This window comes from Dipodomys ordii, unplaced genomic scaffold (assembly GCF_000151885.1).
Source record: "Dipodomys ordii isolate 6190 unplaced genomic scaffold, Dord_2.0 Scaffold86, whole genome shotgun sequence".
In the NCBI taxonomy this organism is placed as follows: domain Eukaryota; kingdom Metazoa; phylum Chordata; class Mammalia; order Rodentia; family Heteromyidae; genus Dipodomys; species Dipodomys ordii.
The window spans coordinates 2,841,616-2,863,576 of NW_012267302.1; the positions used below are offsets into that span (position 1 = coordinate 2,841,616).

The 21,961-nt window shown below is 40.7% G+C and overlaps 1 protein-coding gene across 2 annotated transcripts; it reads right to left on the reverse strand.

The window, feature by feature from the left end:
- Window positions 1–1,732: 1,732 nt before the first annotated feature.
- Ap3m1 (adaptor-related protein complex 3, mu 1 subunit) lies at window positions 1,733–19,018 on the reverse strand. Of its 2 annotated transcripts, XM_013025630.1 has the most exons (9): window positions 18,860–19,018; window positions 13,720–13,995; window positions 13,314–13,485; window positions 8,834–8,971; window positions 7,052–7,137; window positions 6,080–6,213; window positions 4,543–4,750; window positions 3,431–3,575; window positions 1,733–2,694 (listed from the first exon to the last, which is right to left on the reverse strand). In XM_013025630.1, the coding sequence occupies exons 2-9, from the start codon at window positions 13,990–13,992 to the stop codon at window positions 2,594–2,596; spliced, it is 1,257 nt and encodes a 418-aa protein (XP_012881084.1). In that variant the 5' UTR covers window positions 13,993–13,995; window positions 18,860–19,018; the 3' UTR covers window positions 1,733–2,593. The 2 variants fall into 2 exon arrangements, with proteins under 2 accessions (XP_012881084.1, XP_012881085.1); XM_013025631.1 differs by lacking the exon at window positions 1,733–2,694 and having other exon boundaries at window positions 3,437–3,575; window positions 4,521–4,750; window positions 18,860–18,918.
- Between the last annotated feature and the right edge of the window lie 2,943 nt (window positions 19,019–21,961).

Sequence of the window (21,961 nt, forward strand, 5' to 3'; positions counted from 1 at the left end):
TTTGTTCTTAAAATCTCTTTAAGAATTTAATTAGAGTAAAGGGACTGTTGTGAGTTTAACTAGAATTCTGTACTTGAAAAATATTCTAATGACTATTGTTGGACCCATATTGGTAGGTGGTAGTGTAAAAATAGTAGTTTTGGTCACTTACCAATTCAACTGTGGCCAGACAAGTGATGTTTAAAGTATAAATGGCTGTGAACATACCAATTTGAGGAGAAAAGCAATTGGACAAGCTGTGCAGCAGCTCTCATTTCTTATGGTAGCACAGAGGAATCTAACACTGAGGTTTAAAACTGTTCAATCAAAAATCAAGCTAAAAAAATCAATTTGTTACTTTGATCTATTTTATTGACAGTATAGCCAGAACTAGGGAAAGGACTTACTGGATTATATAATTAATAAATACAATAACTTAATTGTAAAAGGAAACAGTGTCTACTTGGAAGTTTTAGAAGAAATTGTTGGAGGCAAGGGACTATTGGTGTACATTCTTGGGTATATGAGAAGATACAGCACAGGAAGAAAATAAATTGGACAGTCCAGATTATGGATAACTGAGATCAGGGATTCTGTAGAAAGAAAAGCAAATGTGATTGCTCTACTAAGGTAAGAACTCTGAAGAATGATTTAGGGATGTAGCTCAGCGGTAAAATATTTGCGTTGCATGTGCAAGCCCCAGCAACACACACACACACACACACACACACACACACAAATTGAATTGGCTAACCAATCTTAAGCAAAGGGAATACACACACACACAAATTGAATTGGCTAACCAATCTTAAGCAAAGGGAATAAATAATAAATACTTAGCAACATTTTTACTTTAGCTGCCCAATATATTGGTTACTTTAGAAATTTAAAGGTTGTATTGGCTGTTGGTGACTCATTCCTGTAATGCTAGCTACTCAGGAGACTGAGATCTGAGGATCACAGTTCAAAGCCAGCCCAGGCAGGAAAGTCGATGAGACTCTTATCTCCATCTAATTAACTACCAAAAAGCTGGAAATGGCACTGTGGCTCAAAGTGGTAGAGCACAAAAGTGATAGAGCACAAAAGCCTAGGCCAAGTTTAAGCCCCAGGACTAGCACAAAAAACACCACCACAAAAGCATTCTGAAAAAGTGGCCTTTCTCACTAGAAGAAAGGTAGGTTGGATGCCCCAGGCAGGAAATGCAAAGAATGATACTATACAATGGTGAGCCAACTACTAGAACTTACCAGAATGGGATGAATGTAAAAAATGGCCTTAGCGTAAGGGACAGAGTAGAAGAGTGAAGGAAAATAATGGAGCCACAAGGAAATAAAGATAAAAAAACAACTAGTAGTATTAAGTATAAACAAGAAGGCTTGTGTTTTAATGTTCAGCCTCCTTCATTTCTTTATATCTAGTGATTAAAATAAGTAGGCTGTGACTGCCAAGCCAATAGAATTGATAAATGTTCTTCCATGTACTCAGTACAGGAGAAATACTGAAGTACTCATTGACCATTCTGACAACAGTATGAATAGAGGAAGGCTTGGCAAGTACATAATATGGAAAGGAATTGTCCCTAAAGACAAGGGATACAGGCAAATTCAACCCCTTAAGAACAAAAAAGATGAAGATTAAAAAGAAACCACTGACAATAGTGAGGCAGACACATGTTCCTCCCTTTGCTGTAGGGCATGAGGCTTTTAGGCTATTGGATAAAGTTTTACAAGACATGAAAATGGCAAAGGGCTCACTTAAATTTCTCTTTTACTGCCTTAATTTGCTTCAAAGTGCAAATATTTGTGCTTGCAACAACTTCCTAAAAGCAGAAATAGTGTTTCCTTTTATTACCTTAAAAAGCACTTGCCCCTTTGATACAAATGATTTTTTTTAATATTGTGCTCTCTAACAGCTGAACCAGTGGCACACAATTGAGATGGTATATTACTGCAGCAATGTTCTTGTAAATCAAAATCTGAGCTTTACATAAAAATCTTATTTATAAAAAATATAATACCAAGTACAGTGAGAATGGAGCGTGGAGCAGCTCAGCTCCCTGCCAGGCCATGTGTAAGTGGCTTTTGCTACAGTGCTTGCTTAATGGCACAAGTGAAAAGCTGAATAAGGCAAACACTTGAAGAGGCAGTTTCTGTAAACTTCTTGGGGGTGGGGAAAATTTCCTGTTAGGACAGATACTGATTTGAGATAACTAAGATCAGAAGGCATAACATTCGGCTGCACCTGACATCACATAACAGAGTGATAGTTTTGCTGGATGAGCCAGTTCACTTGCTGTGGCAGAGGTCATTACTGTAGCCTTCCGCCTTTACTGTTTCAGGTGTGCAATACCCAACTGGTGGCCCTCTGTGTGAAAAATCATCTCCAAAATCTTCATAAGTGAAAAGATAGAAAGTCAGCTAAGTTATTAGAAAACTTCCCTTAGCTTAAAGCTCCTTAAGAACACTACATCAGTTACTAAGCAATTTTGTTAGTGGTGTGTCGCTTGACAAATGCTTCAACTAGAATATGTATTCCCACCCAATTGGTACCTAATAGTAATAGATTGTAATGACACTTGGAAAACAAACTGATTTTGAGGAATTTTGGCCTTTTCTCATGTTCTCACTTGGAACTTTCCAGCTTTTGTGACATATTTGACTCCTTTAAATGGCTTATATTTCTCTCCATACATGTCCAAACGGTTTACTTTTAAGCCTGTGTCAAAAATAATGAAACACAAATTACTATCCCCATATAAAACAATTGATTTAGCAATGAATACTGAATACTAAATCCTAAATATCAAGCCTTTTCTACCATTTAGAAGCAATATCCTTATTACCATTTATGAATTATTGTATTGTAGGGATGTTTTCATTAAAATAGGGGCTGGGAAGGTGGCTCAGTGGTAGAGCACTTGCCTTGCATGCACGAGGCCCTGGGTTCGATTCCTCAGCACCACATAAGCAAAAAGAAAAAAAGCCGGAAGTGGCGCTGTGGCTCAAGTGGTAGAGCTCTAGCCTTGAGCTGAAGAGCTGAGGGACAGCGCCCAGGCCCAGAGTTCAGGCCCCACGACCGGACCAAAAAAAAAAAAAAAAAAAGATGTCCATGTAGGCTAATTCTATTTCGTATGAATATCACTCACTATCCCCCTCTTTGGTGCGTAAATGAAGTGAGTATGGGGGTGAAGAAATGTTGTGTCAAACAAGGTCTCTCCCAAATCCATGGTATCCCTTAGCACCATGTAAAAGGCAAACAGTTTCTCTTTCCTGATGGTAATATTTGTTAGTCCTAATAACTGGGCTCAGCAAAACTCAGTTATCTGGGCAGCTATTCTTCCTAGAGCACCTGCCTACCAAGTGTGAGGCCCTGAATTTAAACATCAGTACTCTATAACAAAAACTCCCAAACTCCAAAGCTCAATTATCCTTCAACATCAGATTATCCTTACCTGAAATAGCAAGTTGCTGGATCTTGAACTGTATGTTGAGGCTTGGATTCTCTTCTGGCTTGGGTGCTCCAGACTGTAAATTTACCAGTCCTTTAAGACTTGGGAGCTTTTGTGGTGTAATTTTCCCCACATCCCATGTTAGTACCTTAAAAAGATATAAAATCAAAATCTGAACCATTTGTTAAAGACAAGATTCAAAGACACTATGCACTTTATACAAAGTGAAATAGTGTCTTGGAAACTAGAGAACATTTTATGATTATTTAAAAATATGCTTTTATCAGACTTCTCAATACTTCCCACCAAGTAGGAAGCTAAGAGAAAAATCTTCTTTTGTAGTTATTTGAAAGCTTTCTGTTAGAGGCAAGTGTAAGGGTGAGGAACCAGCTCTCCTAACCATTATCCCTGTGGAAGAGTACTGAAATGACATGTTTAACATGCCTATAATCCTAGCTACTCAGGAGGCTGAGATCTGAGGATCATGGTTCAAAGCCAGCCTGGGTAGGAAAGTTGTGACACTCTTATCTCCAATTAACCACCAGAAAACTGGAAGTGGCGCTGTGGCTCAAGAGGTAAAGCGCTAGCCTTGAGCTGAAGAGCTGAGGGAGCTGAGGGACAGTGCTTAGGCCCAGAGTTCAAGCCTCATGACTGACTAAATAAACAGACAAACAAATAAATAAAAAAGGATCAAGTTACAATAATGAGTATCTATAGGAATCTAGTAATTTAAATTATATTTTCTGTATCCACATTTTCATAAAGCTTTTTTACTCACTAATTTTTGCAGTGCAGGAAATGGATCTCAGAGCCTTATGAGTATTACACATGAACTCCCTAGCCTTGCCTTTTAACTGGAGTGGCTGGATTTTAACAGATGAGTTAAGACCCACTCTTAATTCATCTGTTAAGTGGGTCTTCTGTTCATCTACTCAACAGGATTTCTTCTAAGTCCACACACAGCAGAGTAGTCTGCTCATGGGGTTTAGAGGAGCTTTACTTTAAAACACTAACTCCATAAACCCCTCAAAAACCGTAACAACAACCTCTCCTCCTCCTAATCTGAAAATAGATTACAGAAACACTTGCTCACTCTTGATTTGAAGTGGCTGTACCTTGGTGACTGGATCAAATGTATAGCTGCCTTGTGTTGGTGTCAGGTTCATATTCAGCACAACTTTTGGCATGTGAACCGTCACTGTGATTCCTTCAATAGTTTTCCCCATATTCTGCTTTGGTCCAATTGTTATATCAAATCTGCCACAGGAACTGTTCTCCTTAAAGCTGATACTATGTTTCACATACACTGGTATTGCCACTAGACTAGAAACAAAGAGAAAGACACAAAAGCACATATATACACCATGAATGACATGAAACATCTGCCAAGGTGGTCTGCAAACAGCCCTGAATATCCTGTGCTACTGCCAACTCTATGAAGTGTTCTAAACCTCTAGAACTAAAGATTCAGTATTTGCACAGGGGACAGTTGAGTATAACAAAATATCTGGTACCAGTGAGTTAGGAACTACAAGAATTCATTGCAACAAGAATAAAAATTCTAGTTTAGTCACAGTAGACAATCTGGGTTGCTGGGTATGGCAGCTCACACCTGTAATCCTACCTACTTGGGAGGAAGAGATAGGATTATGGTTTCAGGTCTGCTGTGGTAAAATGTTAGAGGCCTTATCTCAAAGAATAAATTGGGGTTGAGTCACCCAGTAATCCCATTTACTTGAGAGGTCTAACTAGGAGGATCCTGGTCTGAAGCTGTCTTGAACAAAAATAACTGACCCTACCTGAAAAATAACTAAAGGAAAATAGACTAGGCATGGTTCCATTGGTAGATTACTTGTCTAGTAGGCACAAGAACCTGAGTTTAAACCTCAATGCAAAGCAAAATAAAAAACAAACCTCAATATAAGCCAGTTGTAGCTTATTACTGTAATTCCAGGACTTGGGAGGTGGACACTGTAAGATCTAGAGTTAAAAGCTAGCCTATGGTATATGACAAGTTGAAGGCTAGCTTGGATTACATACTGAGACCCTGTCTCAGAAACAAAAGTGATAGATGTGGGTAGCTTTTATCTTTAATCCTAGTTACTCAGAAGGCTGAGATCTGAAGATCACAGTTCAAAGACAGCTTGTGCATGGAATGTCCGTGAGACTCTTATCTCCAATTAACCACCAAAAACCTGAAAGTAGAGCTATGGCTCAAGTGGTAGAGCATTAACCTTGAGCAAAGAAGCTCAGGGACAGTTCTGAGGCCCTAAATTCAAGCCCCAAACAAAAACCTCCAAAATTTAGTGCAGAGAAGAGTGTCTTGAAGTGGATAATTTAAGGAAATGTCCTAGGATAGGCCTGTCTCCTGTTAGCCACAAAATCCATAGACCATAGTAAAAGATTAAGGTACCAGATTCATGGTATTTCACCATGAAATAAGATACCAGATGCATGGTATGTAAGCATTGTCAAAGACACTTTTAACTACATACTCCACACTATGAGATTCTAAGTAACTGATTATTTTCAGCACGTATTTTTCACCAGTTCTCACTAGATCTCCAGGTAAGCCATGGTTAAACTCAAGTACAAAACTATCAGAATAAGGGAAAAGGGCAAAGGCAGATTCTGCCTAATGCATCAACATACTTTTGTGAGCTGACACGATACGATATGAGTCGGAAATTTCCATCTGGAGGAATAAATGACAAAACTCTTTCAGATTCCCAACGTTTAAACCGAATGCACGGGTGGAAGCTGACATCATCCAGAAGCCTTGGGTTCTGTCAGAAATACAAAAGACAACTACATTCATAGAAAATAATGAGTATGGCCACACTGATCAGGTATTAGGAGAAATTAATGTGCTCCTTAAGGAAAAAGCAACTAGACACATGTTTATTAATATCACATTGTAACAGCATAAAGTTTCACAATGCTTTAAAGCTTGCACGTATTTTACATAACTATTATTTGAAATTTAGTAAGTATGGGGAGCAAAGGCAAGAAATATTATTTGCATTCCGTAGCTTAAGTTTAAAGTCAGAAACTAACAAAGACACCACACCACCAAAACTACATTTTCTTAAACTATTTTCAGCAGTGTGTTATACTGGGTCTAAAATGATAGGAAACACAAATGTCCTCCCATATAAGCAAAGCAAGTAATTACAGTGAAAGTGACATCAGGGATTTACAGAAGCCAGCAAGCCAATTTAAAGCCACTGCTAGCACTCTTATTTTGTTGTTGTTGGGTTGTAGGGCCTGAACTCTGGGTCTGGACACTGTCCCTCAGCTCTTCAGCTCAAGGCTAGCACTCTACCACTTGAGCCACAGCACCAGCTAGGCTTTTTCTGCTTATACCACATATAATCAAACCCAGGGGATTCATGCATGCGAGGCAAGCACTCTACCACTCAGTGCTAGCACTCTTAAGCAAAACTTTTCCATAAAGACTAGGCACATTGTATGAGGTACTGCTTTGGGAGGCTATGCTAGACATTAGTATTTCTGAGATAATCCTTTGTGATCTAAGTTATAATCTTATCTCAGAGGTTATTTTATTTAGTATATCATATGTTAGATATAGAAATATCAATAAAACAGGAGAACAAAACCTACCATGAAAGAGAGAGAGAGATCAGGCATTCCAGATAGCTTAATGCAAGCATCAATGACCCCCTGAATTTCTGCAAACACTGTAGATCCTAAAGAGATAACAAGGGGTATTATCCTAGAGCTTACACTGTATTCAGAGTAACAGATACACCCTGAGTGTTCTTTATACCTCTACTAATAGGTCAGTGGACAGAGAATCCATTAGTCCAGTTCAGATAGCTGAGAGGTTGAAATATAATTCTATGAAAATCAAACTTGTCTTCTTTATAGAAATAACACTGAAACTACTAGTTTTTTAAAAATAATATGATGGTTGCTTATGAAATGGATTACGCTAATGGTTAGTTTTTAAGAAATAGGAGTTATGATCCATTATTCTATAAGCTGGAATGTTACAATGGGCCTGGCTTTTACTTAAGACAAAATATTAGCTTAATTCATAATAAATCATCACCATGTATCAACTAACTGAGAACTTAAGCAGGTCACTTAATCCTTGTGAGCCTCAGCTTTCTTTTTTTTTTTTTTGGGTCCAGTTGTGGGGCCTGAACTCTGGGCCTGGGTGCTGTCCCTCAGCTCTTCAGCTCAAGGCTAGCGCTCTACCACTTGAGCCACAGTGCCACTTCCGGCTTTTTTCTTTTTGCTTATGTGTTGCTGAGGAATCGAACCCAGGGGCGCATGCATGCAAGGCAAGCGCTCTACCACTGAGCCACCTTTCCAGCCCCTCAGCTTTCTTATGTATAAAATGTGAAGATGTGAAGAAGATGTTTTAATAAGATATTTTATGATTCTTTCTTAAAACAGGGGGCTAGGCTTTCATAGCTTATTTTTGTAATCCTAATTACTTAGAAGGCTGATATTCAGATAATTGTGGTTCAAAGCTAGCGAAAAGTTCACAAAGCTTCATCTCCAAAATAACCAGCAAAAAGCAGGGCTTGACATGTGGCTCAAATGGTAGAACATTATCTAAGCAAGTAAGCTAAGCAAGCAAGTCAGGCAAGCCCAAGGCCCGAAGTTCAAACCTGTATCTTAAACCAAGGCCCTGAGTTCAAACCTGGTATCTTAAACCTGTAATCTTAGCTACTTGGGAAACTGAGGGCAATCACAATTCAAGGCAGCTTGGGCAAAAAGTTTACCAAGAGTGTTGTAATATGGCTTGTACCTGTTATCCGACCTACACAGGAGCCTGAGACAAGAGGATTATATTCCAGGCCAGCCCAAGTTAAAAAAATCTTCCCCTCTCAATAAAAAAATGGTGTGGTGGTGTGTGTCTGTAATTCTGGTTACTATGGGAAGTGTGATCTTGGTCTAGGCTGGCTGGGACAAATAAATGAAACCCAATCTCAAAAGTAAGACTAAAACAGGCTGAAGGTGTAAATCAAATGGTAGAGTTTCTGTCCATAAGTATGAAACTCTAAGTTCAAACTCTAGTGCTACCAAAAAACAGAAGCGGCCTTCACTAGAAATAAGCATGCAATATAGTAGGAAAAGTATGGTAATTATACATAACTTTCAGAGTGAATACACAGCAAGAGGCAGAGATATAGAGGGAAATAACTGGCTTTAAGTAAGGCATCTCAAGTTCCAATTTACAAATGTTTGGCAGATCTCAACTAGTAGTTATGATAATTATATGTAACATCTGGGCAAAATAAATAGATTTAAAAATCATTAGAAATGAATGCCGAGCCACTGAAACTACACTGCCAAGGGATTTCAATTTTCTCTTCAGTTGTCAGTTGAACTGTTTCTTCTTCCTCCATAAGACGACATGCGCACAATTACCTGATTTATCTATAATTGCATCTATTTCTTCCACGACGTCAAAATAGGCTTCGTTGTTTGTGTACTTTACTCCAGCCCGGCGCCATGGGATATTGGAAAGCTGCCCGGTGGGGAGTGTGTCCCCAACATTACTACTGCCTAGAATTTGGAAAAGAAGAAAGTAAAGCTGATGTGTAGTATGGCCATCAGAAAAGCTCTTATCAGGGGGAAGAAAAAAGGAATGCTTTAGTTGCTTCTTCAATGTTTGGACTTTTCCTCATTAAAGTTACAGATAGTCTCTAGAATTGTTGGAGACATAACCATACCAACATGATCAAATTTCTAGAGGCAGAAACAGGCCATGTACTCCTGTTTACCTGCCAAACCAGTATAAGTGCATTTACTTATCTTCTGTTTCTTATTAGCTGTAACCTAAGCTAATTCTAGTGGCTCAACAATAGCATCTCATTCGGCTGCCAGTGACTTTAAAAAACAAAACAAAACAAAAACAAAGGTTGGCTGTTTTAAAACTTTCTATGAAAAATGTCTCCACTGAGAACAGAGAGTGCTTGGCTCTTGGTATTAAGTAGAATTCTACATAAAATGCTGCCAAGAAGACCTCAGTGGAGTAATGAAAAAAGGGACATAATTTTAGCTTTTCTCATTAAAGGTCAGTGTACTCATTTGGCTTCAATATAGCTAGTATTCAATATCTAGCTAATTTCCTGGTAAATAATATGTTTCATTATCTAAAATACACATACTTGAACTAGGACTTAATATTTTGGTTAATTTACATTTCCAATGCAAAACTAGTACATGTTGAGCCATGAAAATGAGAGAGAAAAGAAGCGCTTAGATTTAACAAACCTGTTTTCTTACCAAAATACACATTTTGGAATATTTCTTTAAATACTTCCCCCTATAAATAGTATTTATTATTATTTTTCTATTCTAATAATTTTAGCTTTTTTGGATTGTACTTGAGTTAGATATGGTGATACATGTCTGTAATCCTGATTACTTGGGGGCAGAGATGGGACAATAGAAATTTGAAGCAAGACTGAGCAAAAGGGTTATTTGAGACTTTATTACAAAATAACAGTTAGGGTATGGTGGCTCCTATCTGTAAGCTCAGCTACTCAGGAGGCAGGGGCAAGAAAATCATGGTCTGAGTGAGGCAGGTCATGAAAAAAAGAATAAGACCTTTCTTGAAAAATAAACTAAAAGCAAAAAGAGGACATGCTCAAGTGGAGAATACTCCTAGGTCCTCAGTTCAAACCTAATATTGCCTAAATAAAGTAAAATATATACAAAAATACAGATGAAAGCCTGGTACACCTGTCAGCCCTTAGGAGGATAGAAGAATCTAAGACTGAGGCAATCCTGAGCCATATAGTAGAATTTGTATTAAAACTAGGACCAAAACAACATACAAAAAACAGTACAGCTGAGTGCTGGTGTCTCACATCTGTAATCCTAGCTATTCAGGAGAATGAAATCTGAGGATCATGGTTCAAAACCAAGGCCAAGAAAGTCTATAAGAGGAGGGGGTAACAATGGTCGATAGGAAATGTACTCATTACCTTACTCATGTTAACTGTCACTCCTCTGTATAGTATCTTTACAATAAAAAATATATATTAAAAAAAAGAAAGTCTGTAAGACTGTTATCTCCAATTAATTACCAAAAAACTGGAAGTGGAGGTGTGGCTCAAGTAGTAGAGCTCTAGCCTTGAGCAAAAAAGCTTAAATAGCACCCAGGCTCTGAGTTCAAGCCCTAGGACTTGTACAAAAAACAAAAACAAAGAAAAGGGCTGGGAAGGCGGCTCAGTGGTACAGCACTTGCCTTGCATGCATGAGGCCCTGGGTTTGATTCCTCAGCACCACATAAGCAGAAAACAAAAAAGCCGGAAGTGGTGCTGTGGCTCAAGTGATAGAGCGCTAGCCTTGAGCTGAAGAGCTGAGGGACAGTGCCCAGGCCCAGAGTTCAGGCCCCATGACTGGACCCCCCCAAAAAAAAACAAACAAAAAAAGAAACCAGTTGCAACCATTACATGCATATATCTATATATATATCTTTTTTTGCTATGTATATACTTCTTGGCTGGCCTCAAACTTGAGACCCTCCTGCCATCCCCTCCAAAGCACTGAGATTATAGGCATTTACCACCATTCCAAGGCTAACAATTTTGTAGTTCACTTGCGGTAGTGTTTGTCCCTCCAACCTGTTGACTTCCAAAAGAATTTTTGAAAAAACTTTTCCTCATGTTATCTTCCCACAAAATGGAAAGGCAGGCTTCACTCTTTACCCATTTGCCTTATGATAAAGAGTAACTAAGGGTTAGGAGAGACTCCCCTCCCCTACATGTCCATGAAAATAGTTTGCCTAGTATTCAAGACCCTCTGAGACGGGGTCTTGTTATGTTGCTTAGGCTAGTCTTGAACTCCTGAGCTCAAGTAATCCTCCTGCCTCAGCTTCCCATATAGCTGAGACTATAGACACAAATCCCTACACCTGGCCTGATGTCACTTTTAAAATTCAGTTTGGGGGCTGGGAAGGTGGCTCAGTGGTAAAGCACTTGCCTTGCATGCCTGAGGCCCTGGGTTCGATTCCTCAGCACCACATAAGCAGAAAAAGCCGGAAGTGGCACTATGGCTCAAGTGGTAGAGTGCTAGCCTTGAGCTGAAGAGCTGAGGGACAGCGCCCAGGCCCAGAGTTCAGGCCCCCACAACCGGCAAAAAAAAAAAAAAAAATTCAGTTTGTTTTTTTTTTTTGTCAGAGTTCCATCTATAAAGAATGCTCTTATTCCTCCACCCTATATTCTACTACATTCTACTGAGACTCTAGGTCCTACGTAAGAGCCACCTCACTAGTACTACAGGTCAGTACTTCACTGGACCAGTCTTCTGAACTTCGTAAGATGTTATCTTAGCAATCTCTGTTGCTAAATATTTTTACATATTTTAGTAACATTTTCCTAACAAATACTTTTTCTTTTAGACAATGAATAAATATAGAACAAGGCTTGGAATGTGGCTTAGTGGTAGAGTGCTTTCCTAGTATGCATGAAGCCCTGGGCTGATTCCTCACTACCACATACACAGAAAAAGTTGGAAGTGGTGCTGTGGCTCAAGTGGTAGAATGTTAGCCTTGAGCCAAAGAAGCTCAGACACACACACACACACACACACACACACACACACACACACGCACAGAGCAAAATTTTTTTTAAAAAGATAACATGCCTAGGCTCTGAGTTCAAGCCCCAGGACTGGACACACACACACACACACACACACACACACGTGCGCACACACACACGCGCGCGCACACACACACACGTGCGCGCACACACACACACACACACACCAAAAAAAGTTTTTAAAAAGATAACATATTTCCTTACCTGGTGACAGCTACTCTAAACATATCAGAACTTTTGTTTACGCATATATTTACATAAAACCATAAGTAACTTCTTCTGATTTTGTTTTTTCCCCCCAGTTAGTATTATATATACTTTCCAATATTACCCTGCATTGTCTATGAAGTATGGAATTGCTTTTTAAAATATTAAACTGCTAATTAAGCATTTAAACTTTTTTCTGCCTCTCATCTAAAGTATTAGTTTTAACAGCACGGATACTTTATGTGCCTTTGAATTTACCTAAAACTTCTGAGTTCTCCTAAAACTCAGCTTTCACAAAATATTACAAAAAAGTTGCTGAATGAGCTGGGCGCAAGTGGCTCAGGCCTGTAATCCTAGCTACTCCGGAGGATCAAGGTTCAAAGCCAGCCCGGGCAGGAAAGTCCGTGAGACTTATCTCCAGTAAACCACTAGAAAACCGGAAGTGGTACTGTGGCTCAAGCGGTAGAACACTCGCCTTGAGCTGAAGAGCACAGAGACAGTGCTCAAGCCCAGAGTTCAAGCCCCATGACCGACCAAAAAAAAAAAAAAGTTGCTGAATGATTTACTTTTTGGTATGTCTTTTTCATCCCATTTTTAGGTCAATAAATTGAAGATGATAGATTTACAAAGATAGACAATATAGTGGACACAAAAATTTAAGAGTATTTTCATTTGGATATACTTGATATATTTAACTTTTCATTATACTCAAGAACAAAACCCAATTGGAAGTTTGCTTGATTGAGATACCACAAATGGGCTCATTTCTTCTTATTTTTTCCGTTCCCTTCTTTCCTTCTTCCCTTCTCTTCATTCTACCTTCCCCCCACCCCCACCCCTGACACCTCTCTCAGGACTGAGGATAAAAGCTCAGGGCTTCGTGAATGCTAGGTATTCTACCTATCATTGAGCTGCAGCCTAGCCTTTTTTGGTAAAAATAAAATTCATAATTTAAAGAACATATCATTTTAACATTGCCACTAATTTAAATTTTGGTCAAATCAGATCACCTTGTAGTATGTTAGACCCTAAGCAACAATAAAATTTTAGTTGTTTGGTTCCCAGTAAACTGTGTCCAACTTTCATACCTGTAATAGAGTTGACGACAGAACGCAGAATTGTTGGTGGTTTAATCAGTTCTTTCAAAATGTTAGATTCAGTAGCCAGAGGAAATCCATTGTCTAACATTTCTTCCAATAGCTCATATACTATGACGACATTATCCTTAATTGCAGCCTCCGAACACTCACCAAAGTAGTCCTAACAAAATATTTATAACACTGAACAACAAAAAGTATACAGAAAGGCTTCCTAGAAATGGTTCTGAAATTTCCTGTAAGCATAAGTCACTGTTTTAAGATGTTAGAAATATGTAAAACAGAAAAGAGACAGAGACAAACAGTACACATTAAAAATTGGAAATTACAAATGATTATGTGTCTCCCTCCAACTGACCCAGGTAATTTAAGTTATAAAAGTTTCATGAAAACAAACCTGAAAAGTGTCAGCAACTCGATGTAGGAACTCAATTACAAAGAGAGGTGGCACTTCAGTCTGGATGACAGACACAAAGAAGAGCTTATCCCGGTAGATACTGATGAGGTAGTGGTGAGGTGTTGAAATGACAGGTGGTACATTTTCAACATCAGCAGCTTTCTCTTGAGCTTCAAAGAAATAATCACACACAGACTGGCTCACAACACTTTTCCAATGCTTCTCTAGAAATATGTCTCCAGAACAATTTATGAGAAAGAGACTGTGGATCATTTTCTGTGGAGAAAGAAGAGTAAATTTACTACACCTCAGTACGTATATTTGTATCGGTTCCTTTTATCCTAGTCATTTGTGAGGCCAGGATGGAGAGAACCATGGTTCAAGGCCAGCCTGGGCAACAAGTTAGTGAGATTCTCCTCTCAACCCATAAAAAGATAGATGTGGTGGTGCACAGTTATCATCTTGCTATATGGAAAGCACAAATAGGATCACAGTCCACACCTGCTCAGGGGGGGAAAAAAGTGATACCTGAAGGGCTAGGGACACAAGTGATGAGCATCTATCTAGCAAGGGCAAGGCTGAGTTGAAACCCCAAAACTTGAAAAAAAAAAAGCCTGAATGATGCTGCAAGCTTGTAACCCTAGAACTCAAGAGGATTAGACAAGAGGATCATGAATTCAAGACCAGCCAAACCCAAGCCAATAACCCAAGCCAAACCCACAATCCACCAATCTACCTTCCTCCCAATATAAATTCCTTGAGAAGATACTTGCAAACCAAATCTAACAACTTATATAAAAGTTTAATGAAGTAGAGTAGAAATTATATATTTAAAAGACTTTATATAGTTTATCTCAACCATTCACCCTATTACAAATAGAGTTCATGTATTTCTATGGCCATAATATACCCTGAAAGAGTTGCTTGTTCTTGAAGCAAGTAACTTGGGACAGTTCCCTTATTTTAGAGCCTGAGCTCTTTTTCATCCTTTCTAGCTGGTAGAAAAATTATTTCCAGGAAAGTTTCCACCAAAGTTGTTTTTATTGGCAGCAGTTCAACTTTCAGAGGAATATAATAAGTTAAACCAGCCCACTGGATTTATTGTTGTTATCCTTAGTGTTGAGATGAAAGAGTAACACTTGCAGCTCTCAACAATGCTTAGCTTTAAAATCCATCTTAACTTTCTATCATAGGAAAAGAGACCTTATTTTTTTCTGATATAATGAGCAATCGACTAATACATATAAATACCACATGGAGTAATATAAATTAGAAAAGTTATACACTATCACCACAACCAGTTTTTTTTTGGGGGGGTGGGGGCAAATATGGAGGTTTGAACTCAGGGCCTTACACATGGTTGGCTTGGCACAGTACAAATAATCCATACCTCATGCCCTGCTTTTCACTGGTTGTTTTTAGGATAGTCTCAGCTCCCTGCTTCAGCTTGTGCCACGAGACACCTTCTATTAGGCTTCCCATTGTTGCTGGGATCACCAGCATGTACCACTAAGTCCAGGTTTCCTACATGGAGATGGACTCTCAGGGACTTGTTATGTCTAGGCTGGCCTGGAACCACAATCTTGGCTTCCCATGTACGTTAAGATGACAGGTGCATGCTATTGGACCTAACTACAGATTAAGAAGAGGTCTCTTGAGCTTTTCTCCATAGGCTGGCTGCGAACTGCAATCCTTGGATCTCAGCCTCCTAAGTAACTAGGACTACATGTAAGACCTATCAGGACACAGCTCCTGTGAGTTTTTTGAGTTACAAAACAGATTCCCCCCCACCCCCCAAGACAGTTTCACCATAGCTTTAACTACTGATTAAATACATCATGGATTCTTTTACTAAACATTATACACTGATCCTAATGTTTCATAAACAATGCAATTACAGTAGTCAAAACATCCTCGGAATGTGTCTAAAAAGTGTTCTTTTACTTTTTTTATTTTTGAGACAGTCTCAATATGTAGGCCAGGCTGATCTTGAATGGTCCTCTTGCCTCTGCCTCCCCACTGTTGAGATTACAGCTTGAGGACCTTTTTAGAACACTGCCAGTCAAACACCTTCATCCAAAACTTTAAAAAATAATTATTTTAAAAAATTATAAATGGAGGGCTGGGAAGTTGGCTCAGTGGTAGAGTGCTTGCCTTGCATGTATGAGGCCCTGGGTTCAATTCCTCAGCACCACATAAGCAGAAAAAAGCCGGAAATGGCATTGTGGCTCAAGAGCTGAGGGACAGCATCTAGGCCCAGAGTTCAGGCCCCATGGCCCACCAAAAAAAAAAAAAAGGAACACTATAGTTGCATGTATATATGATGTACAAAGTTATACAATTATGAATAAAATGCGGAAATTAAATCAAATTAATTAATATATCCCCAAAAAACTAATATGGCAATACACTGTGTATGTATTTACATACTCTAAATTTCTTTGTGTTTTATACATAAAAAGAATATAGTTTTCTTTATTATAGGAAGCACATTTGTGCATATTAAAAATGCATAGTTTAACCAAACAGCGGACACTGGTGACAGCGGACACTGGTGATAACAGGTAAAGGCACTTTCAGTGGTAGTTTATTAGGATGCAGGAAACAAGACATGACAGTGGACTGGGAAGTAAGTCACAAGTAGAAAAAAACCAAAAACAAACAACCAGAAATAAGTAGAGTCAAGGCTAGCTGGAAAGGAGATGAAAAGAAATTAAATGGAACAATTCCTAACAAAAAGACATTTTAGCCGGGTGCTGGTGGCTCACGCCTGTAATCCTAGCTACTAAGGAGGCTGAGATCTGAGGATCACAGTTCAAAGCCAGCCCAGGCAGGAAAGTCCATGAGACTCTTATCTCCAATAAACCACTAGAAAACCGGAAGTGGTGCTGTGGCTCAAGTGGTAGAGCGCTCGCCTGAAGAGTGCAGGGGCAGCGCCCAAGCCCAGAGTTCAAGCCCCACAACCAGAAAAAAAAAAAAAGACATTTATAAATGCTGAAAGGAAGGCACAAAGAGGCCAGAGAAAGCTGATATAAGAGCAAAGAAGAAAAAGAAAGAGGGAGACTAAGAAAGGAATTGAAGAAGGGACATATTTTCCTCTTCAAACAGAGGGGAAGATGGTTAGGGCTGGGGGGCATCTCAAGCAGAATGGTTGCCTAGCAAGTGCCAGTCCCTGGGGTCCCAGTATGGGGAAAGAAGGAAAGGGGGAGAGAGATAGGGGGGCAGGGAGGGAGGGACAGGGACAGGGAGAAGGAGAGGGAGAAGGAGAGGGGAAGAGAAATTTTTTATATTTGTCTGTTAGGGTAGGGAATTAAGTGGGTGGGAGATTGGTGAGGGGTGTGTAGGAATGGCTTCTATTTTTTTTTCCTCTCTGTAACAGGGAAGGTTAACTGTACAGGTAGATTTCCTCTTCTCTACAATACTATTTGCTACTCAGTGAATTGAGATATTGAACATATTCTTTAAATACTTTAATAGCATATTAAGTTGAATGGTTAGAAACGTTAAAAAAAACTTTAAGATTTTATAAGATGAACTAAGCTTGTCAAGACAGCTTTTGTTTTTTTTAGTTAGGAGAAGTTAAGTTTCAGACAATATATCATTCACCTCAATGGCTCCACTTTTCCTATGATCTCAACTGGAAATGTACTCCCCCTCACTCCTTAAAATAATCCTTGGTAATTTTGTCCAGTTTCCTTCCCCTTCCTTCTCTTGTAGGATCTTTTTTACATTGTTTACTTGCCTACCCCCGGCCCCAACATACTTCTTTTACTCTCTTTAAGATAGGGCCTCCACAGGTATACGAGGCTGATCTCAGATTAACAATCCTCACGGTGGGAGCACAGATTTGTACTACTTTCTCGTCTCTTCAGTATTATTACTTCATGCCATGTAGTCTTTCCTCATTCAGCACTAGAAGTAGTTCTCTCAAATGGTCCAATTAACTTTGTAATTATTAGATGTAACTATTCGGATTTCAACTTCCTTCTTTGATCATGGCAGAATTTTGTGTCAACGATAGCGTTTTACAAAACAAAACACACAGCTGATCACAGGTGTTTCACACCTGCAATCCTAGCTATTCAGGAAGGTGAGATCTGAGGACTGCGGGCTGAAGCCAGGCGAGCCAAAAGGTCTCTGAGAGTCTTATTTCTAAGTAATTACTAAAAAACCGGAGGTGGAGGTGTGGTTTAAGTGGTAGAGCGCTGGCCTTGAGTTCAAGTCCCAGGATCTGCACCAAAACAAAAACACCCCTTCCCACACGTGTTTCTTACCCCAATGTATGAAACGTCATTCTTTCAGCTCTCACATAGCTTAATTATCATAACTTAAAAAAAACACACGTGTTTCTCCTTATTTCTATTCTACATCACTGTTAAATCTGATAGATCTCAAATTCCACAAAATGTGTCTTGAGCATGGACAGCGCCCAGGCCCTGAGTTCAACACACACACACACACACACACACACACGTGTTTCTCCTTATTTCTATTCTACATCACTGTTAAATCTGATAGATCTCAAATTCCACAAAATTCCTCCTTCCTCCTGCGAGCTCCTAATCAAATAATGGTAGCACCTTCTCACCCATGCAGACAGGAATTTAAACAAATCCACTACAATCAGACCCATCACGCTTTCACGAGCAAAACCACATTCTCAGTTTAGAGTCAGTTCTTTGGAAGAACTACAACACATTCCTCATCCCCCCCCCCCCCCACGCTTGTCCAGACGCCATCCTCTAGCAGGCCTGTCTCTCAGGTCCATCAGGACGTCTGTCCTGCAAGGCAGAAGCCTTGTGGGACTTCTCCAGTTCCGGAGGGGGGGGGGAGAGGGGGAGACAAGACCTTTTGTTGTTGTTGTAACCGCGCGCTGGAGCACAGCGAGACATCCCAGTGATCACGAGGACCTACTGGAGTCCCACGGTTCGGAACACCGGTGCAGGTGCATAGCTCCCTTCCGGCCCAGCTGTCATGAGAACCCGGAAGGCCGGGCGTGAGGGAACGCACGGCCCAGGCCCACAGGAGCAAACGCTCCCAAGGCCCGCGATGAGTCCCAAGCTCCAGCCATGAAGCCTACTCCCCAGTTTTATTTTGTGTGCGGTCCTCAGTCAGCGGACCCCACACCCCTCAGACTCACCCCGACACCTAGGAGAGTCAGTGATTCGGCGCCGGGTCCTCTCCGGACCGAAGCTGAGGCAGCAGAGAAAGCGGCGAGGACCCCTCACTTAGGAGTGTCCAGAAAACTGCCTGATTGACAGCCTTAAAAACACCGATCAGGTTGACAGTACTAGAAAGATTAAGTAGAAAGACATTGAATAAGGGGGAAGATGCTCCTTGAAACTGAACGATCCAAATCTTCGACATCATCCGGCACCTAGAAGAATAAGGAATCCCGCACTATCTGCATACAGGCGCTCCTCCACCGCCTAACTTATTAAGGGGTCCCTTACAGTGAGGCGTGTTCATGAGGGGGCGGGACAATAGCTGTGCAGGCAAACGGTAGAACCAATGGTTGTGGAGTAGAGTTGTGTAATGGGCAGGGCACAGAGGGGCGGGGCTTATGGGAAAGAAGGCGGTGCGCGCGTGCGGGAGGGCGGAGCAATAAAGTCAAGGGGCGGAGCCCGTGATTGAGCCAAAGTCGGGCGGGAGTGTGAAGATGGCAGCTTCTGAGGAAGAACCGAAGCCCAAAAAGCTGAAGGTGGAGGCGCCGCCAGCGCTGAGGTGAGCGCTGCGCGACGTGGGGAGGAGGGTAAAGACGCTTGCAGCAAGTCAGGGCCAGGTGGGGTTACGCAGCCCCGACGCTGGATGGTGCCCCTCTGCCTACTTGGGACCAAAAACGCGGGACCTGCAGCGTTGCCGGCATGGCCACGATCTCGCCTTGGCGCCTTTCAGTTTTGCCCAGTCGTCTCCTCTTCCAATGCAGCTCGGGCTCTGGCAGCTCTTGACCAATCACAGCAGCCTGCCAGGGAGCCGAGTCTGCGAGGGGCGCCACGTGCGCGGCCACCCTGGCTGGGTTGGCGCGTCGGGTGGAGACCTGTCCCAAGCAGCGTCCAGGTGCTCTCACCTTCCAGCTGGAAGGAGGCCAGTACCTGTTGTACCCTGGGGCAAAGATATATCTTTTGGGAAGTGTTGCTGAAGGGCGCGTGGACTCTGACAAACCATCCCCTGAGAAAAATCCTCGGCCTGAGATTCAGACTTCCCCTCCGAGGCTTGGCGGGTGGCGGGTGTAGATGGGGGCAGCATTTTCTTGAATGAATAGGAAAGACTGATTTGGTTTTTGTTCTTAATTTGCGCATTTGATAGCAGCGGAGACAGTTCTGCCCCAACCGCTGTCGTATGTAATTAATTTTGCTTATAAGTTGATGTTTCTTTTTACCTTTAGAACGTCGTTTGTTAAAACATTCCTTCCTAATAAGTATAAAGTACAGTATACACCATCTTTAATGATTTTGTAATGTTCATTGGAAGCAATGATTTTTCTTACTAAGAATAGATAAAAGTGATTTAAAACTGGCGACTCTGATTATGCAAGACAAATCTCATTTCTTCCAACATCACTCTTCCTCCAAAAGAATGAATTATGACTGGAGACATGGCTTCATTTGGTAGAGCCTCTACCTAGCAAGCTGGAGTCACCGAATTTATACTCCAGTACTGCCAACAAAAAAATAAATAAGGCAATTGAGAATTTTTGGGGCCGGATAGTGTGTTCATGCTTTTTTTTTTTGGTCAGTTTCGGAGCTTGAACTCTGGACCTGGGCGCTGTCCCTGCGCTCTCCAGCTCTAGGCGAGCGCTCTATCACTTTAGCCACAGCGCCACTTCCGGTTTTCTGGTGGTTAATTGGAGGTAAGAGTCCCACAGGGACTTTTCTGCCCGGGGTTGGCTTTGAACCACGATCCTCAGATCTCAGCCTCCTGAGTAGCTAGGATTACAGGTGTGAGCCACCGGCACCTGGCGTTAATGCTGTTTTGAGTGGAGAAGGACCAAATCTCTTCCAGTGTCTTTAATATGTTCCTACTGCCCCCAAAGTGTTACTGTGCCTCTCTAGTACCAAGAATATTTTTTAAAAAAAAAGTAACTCAGATGTCTTATTTTTATTTACTCTTTTGTTGTTGTTGTTGTTTTTGGTAGTGGTACTGTGGTTTAAACGTATGCCATGTGCTTGCTAGAAAGGTGTTCCCTACCACTTTAGCCACATTTCTAGCTAACCCTTTCTGTTTGAGTTGTTTATCCAGTAGACCCTGGTTAAGCCCTGGCAGGCTTAAACTTTGATCCTCCCGTTTATGCTTCCTGAATAGTTAGAATGACCCTCACCTAACTTTTATTTATTTACAATTTTTTGTTGCTATTGTTGTCTATTGTGGGGCTTGAACTCTGGGCCTGGGAGTTGTCCCTGAGCTCTTCAGCTCTACCACTTGAGCCACTGAGCCACTTCTGGTTTTCTGGTGGTTAATTGGAGGTAAGAGTCTCACAAACTTTATTGCCTGGGCTGGCTTTGAACCACGATCCTCAGATCTCCTGAGTAGCTAGGATTACAGGTGTGAGTCACATCGAGGGGCACTTCTATTGTTTTGTGATGGAGTTTTGTGAACATTTTTGCACTGTATGGGTTTAAACTACTATTCTCCTAATCTCTGCCTCTCAGGTAGTTATTTTTTAAGCCTTCAAATTTAGAAAAAAGCCAGGGCTTTAAACAACAACAACAACAAGCAGTCTTGCTACAAAGTCTAAGCTGGCCTCCAGTGCAATCCTACTGCCTCAGCCTCCCAAGTGCTGGGATTGCAAAGATGTGGGGCAATAAGGTATGATGGCATTCAGGGCTTTTAAATCAGACCTACCAGAGTTCAAGGCATGTACTTATCCTTAAAAAAGTATATCCTTTGAAAGGCTTCCACCAAATTGCATGATTCAACTTTTCCCTACTATGCTTCTAAAACACAGACCTTGTATTTTATCTTAATTAAAAATGCAATGCTGGTGGTTTATTTTCATAATGCTTTCCTATCATATTACACAGCTCTATGATTTAAAAAGGGCAACAAACACTGAAGTCCAAACCAAAAGCATTAAAGAAATAGGAACATGAACTCAAGGCATCTGAGTGCATGTTCATTATTTGACTCTACCCAGCCATGCTTCTGTTTGCTTATGCATCCTTTAAAAGAATAACTACTACTGTTTACTACTCAGATATGTATATGCCAGACACTATTTCAGCATTTCACATAATATAACTTA

Coding starts and splice junctions, on each gene's coding strand:
- Ap3m1 (XM_013025630.1), bottom strand. CDS start 13,992: ATGATCCACAGTCTCTTTCTCATAAATTGTTCTGGAGACATATTTCTA. Junction 7,138..8,833: donor TGCAATTATAGATAAATCAG/GTAATTGTGCGC, acceptor TTATCTCTTTAG/GATCTACAGTGTTTGCAGAA. Junction 4,751..6,079: donor TATCGTGTCAGCTCACAAAA/GTATGTTGATGC, acceptor CTTTGTTTCTAG/TCTAGTGGCAATACCAGTGT.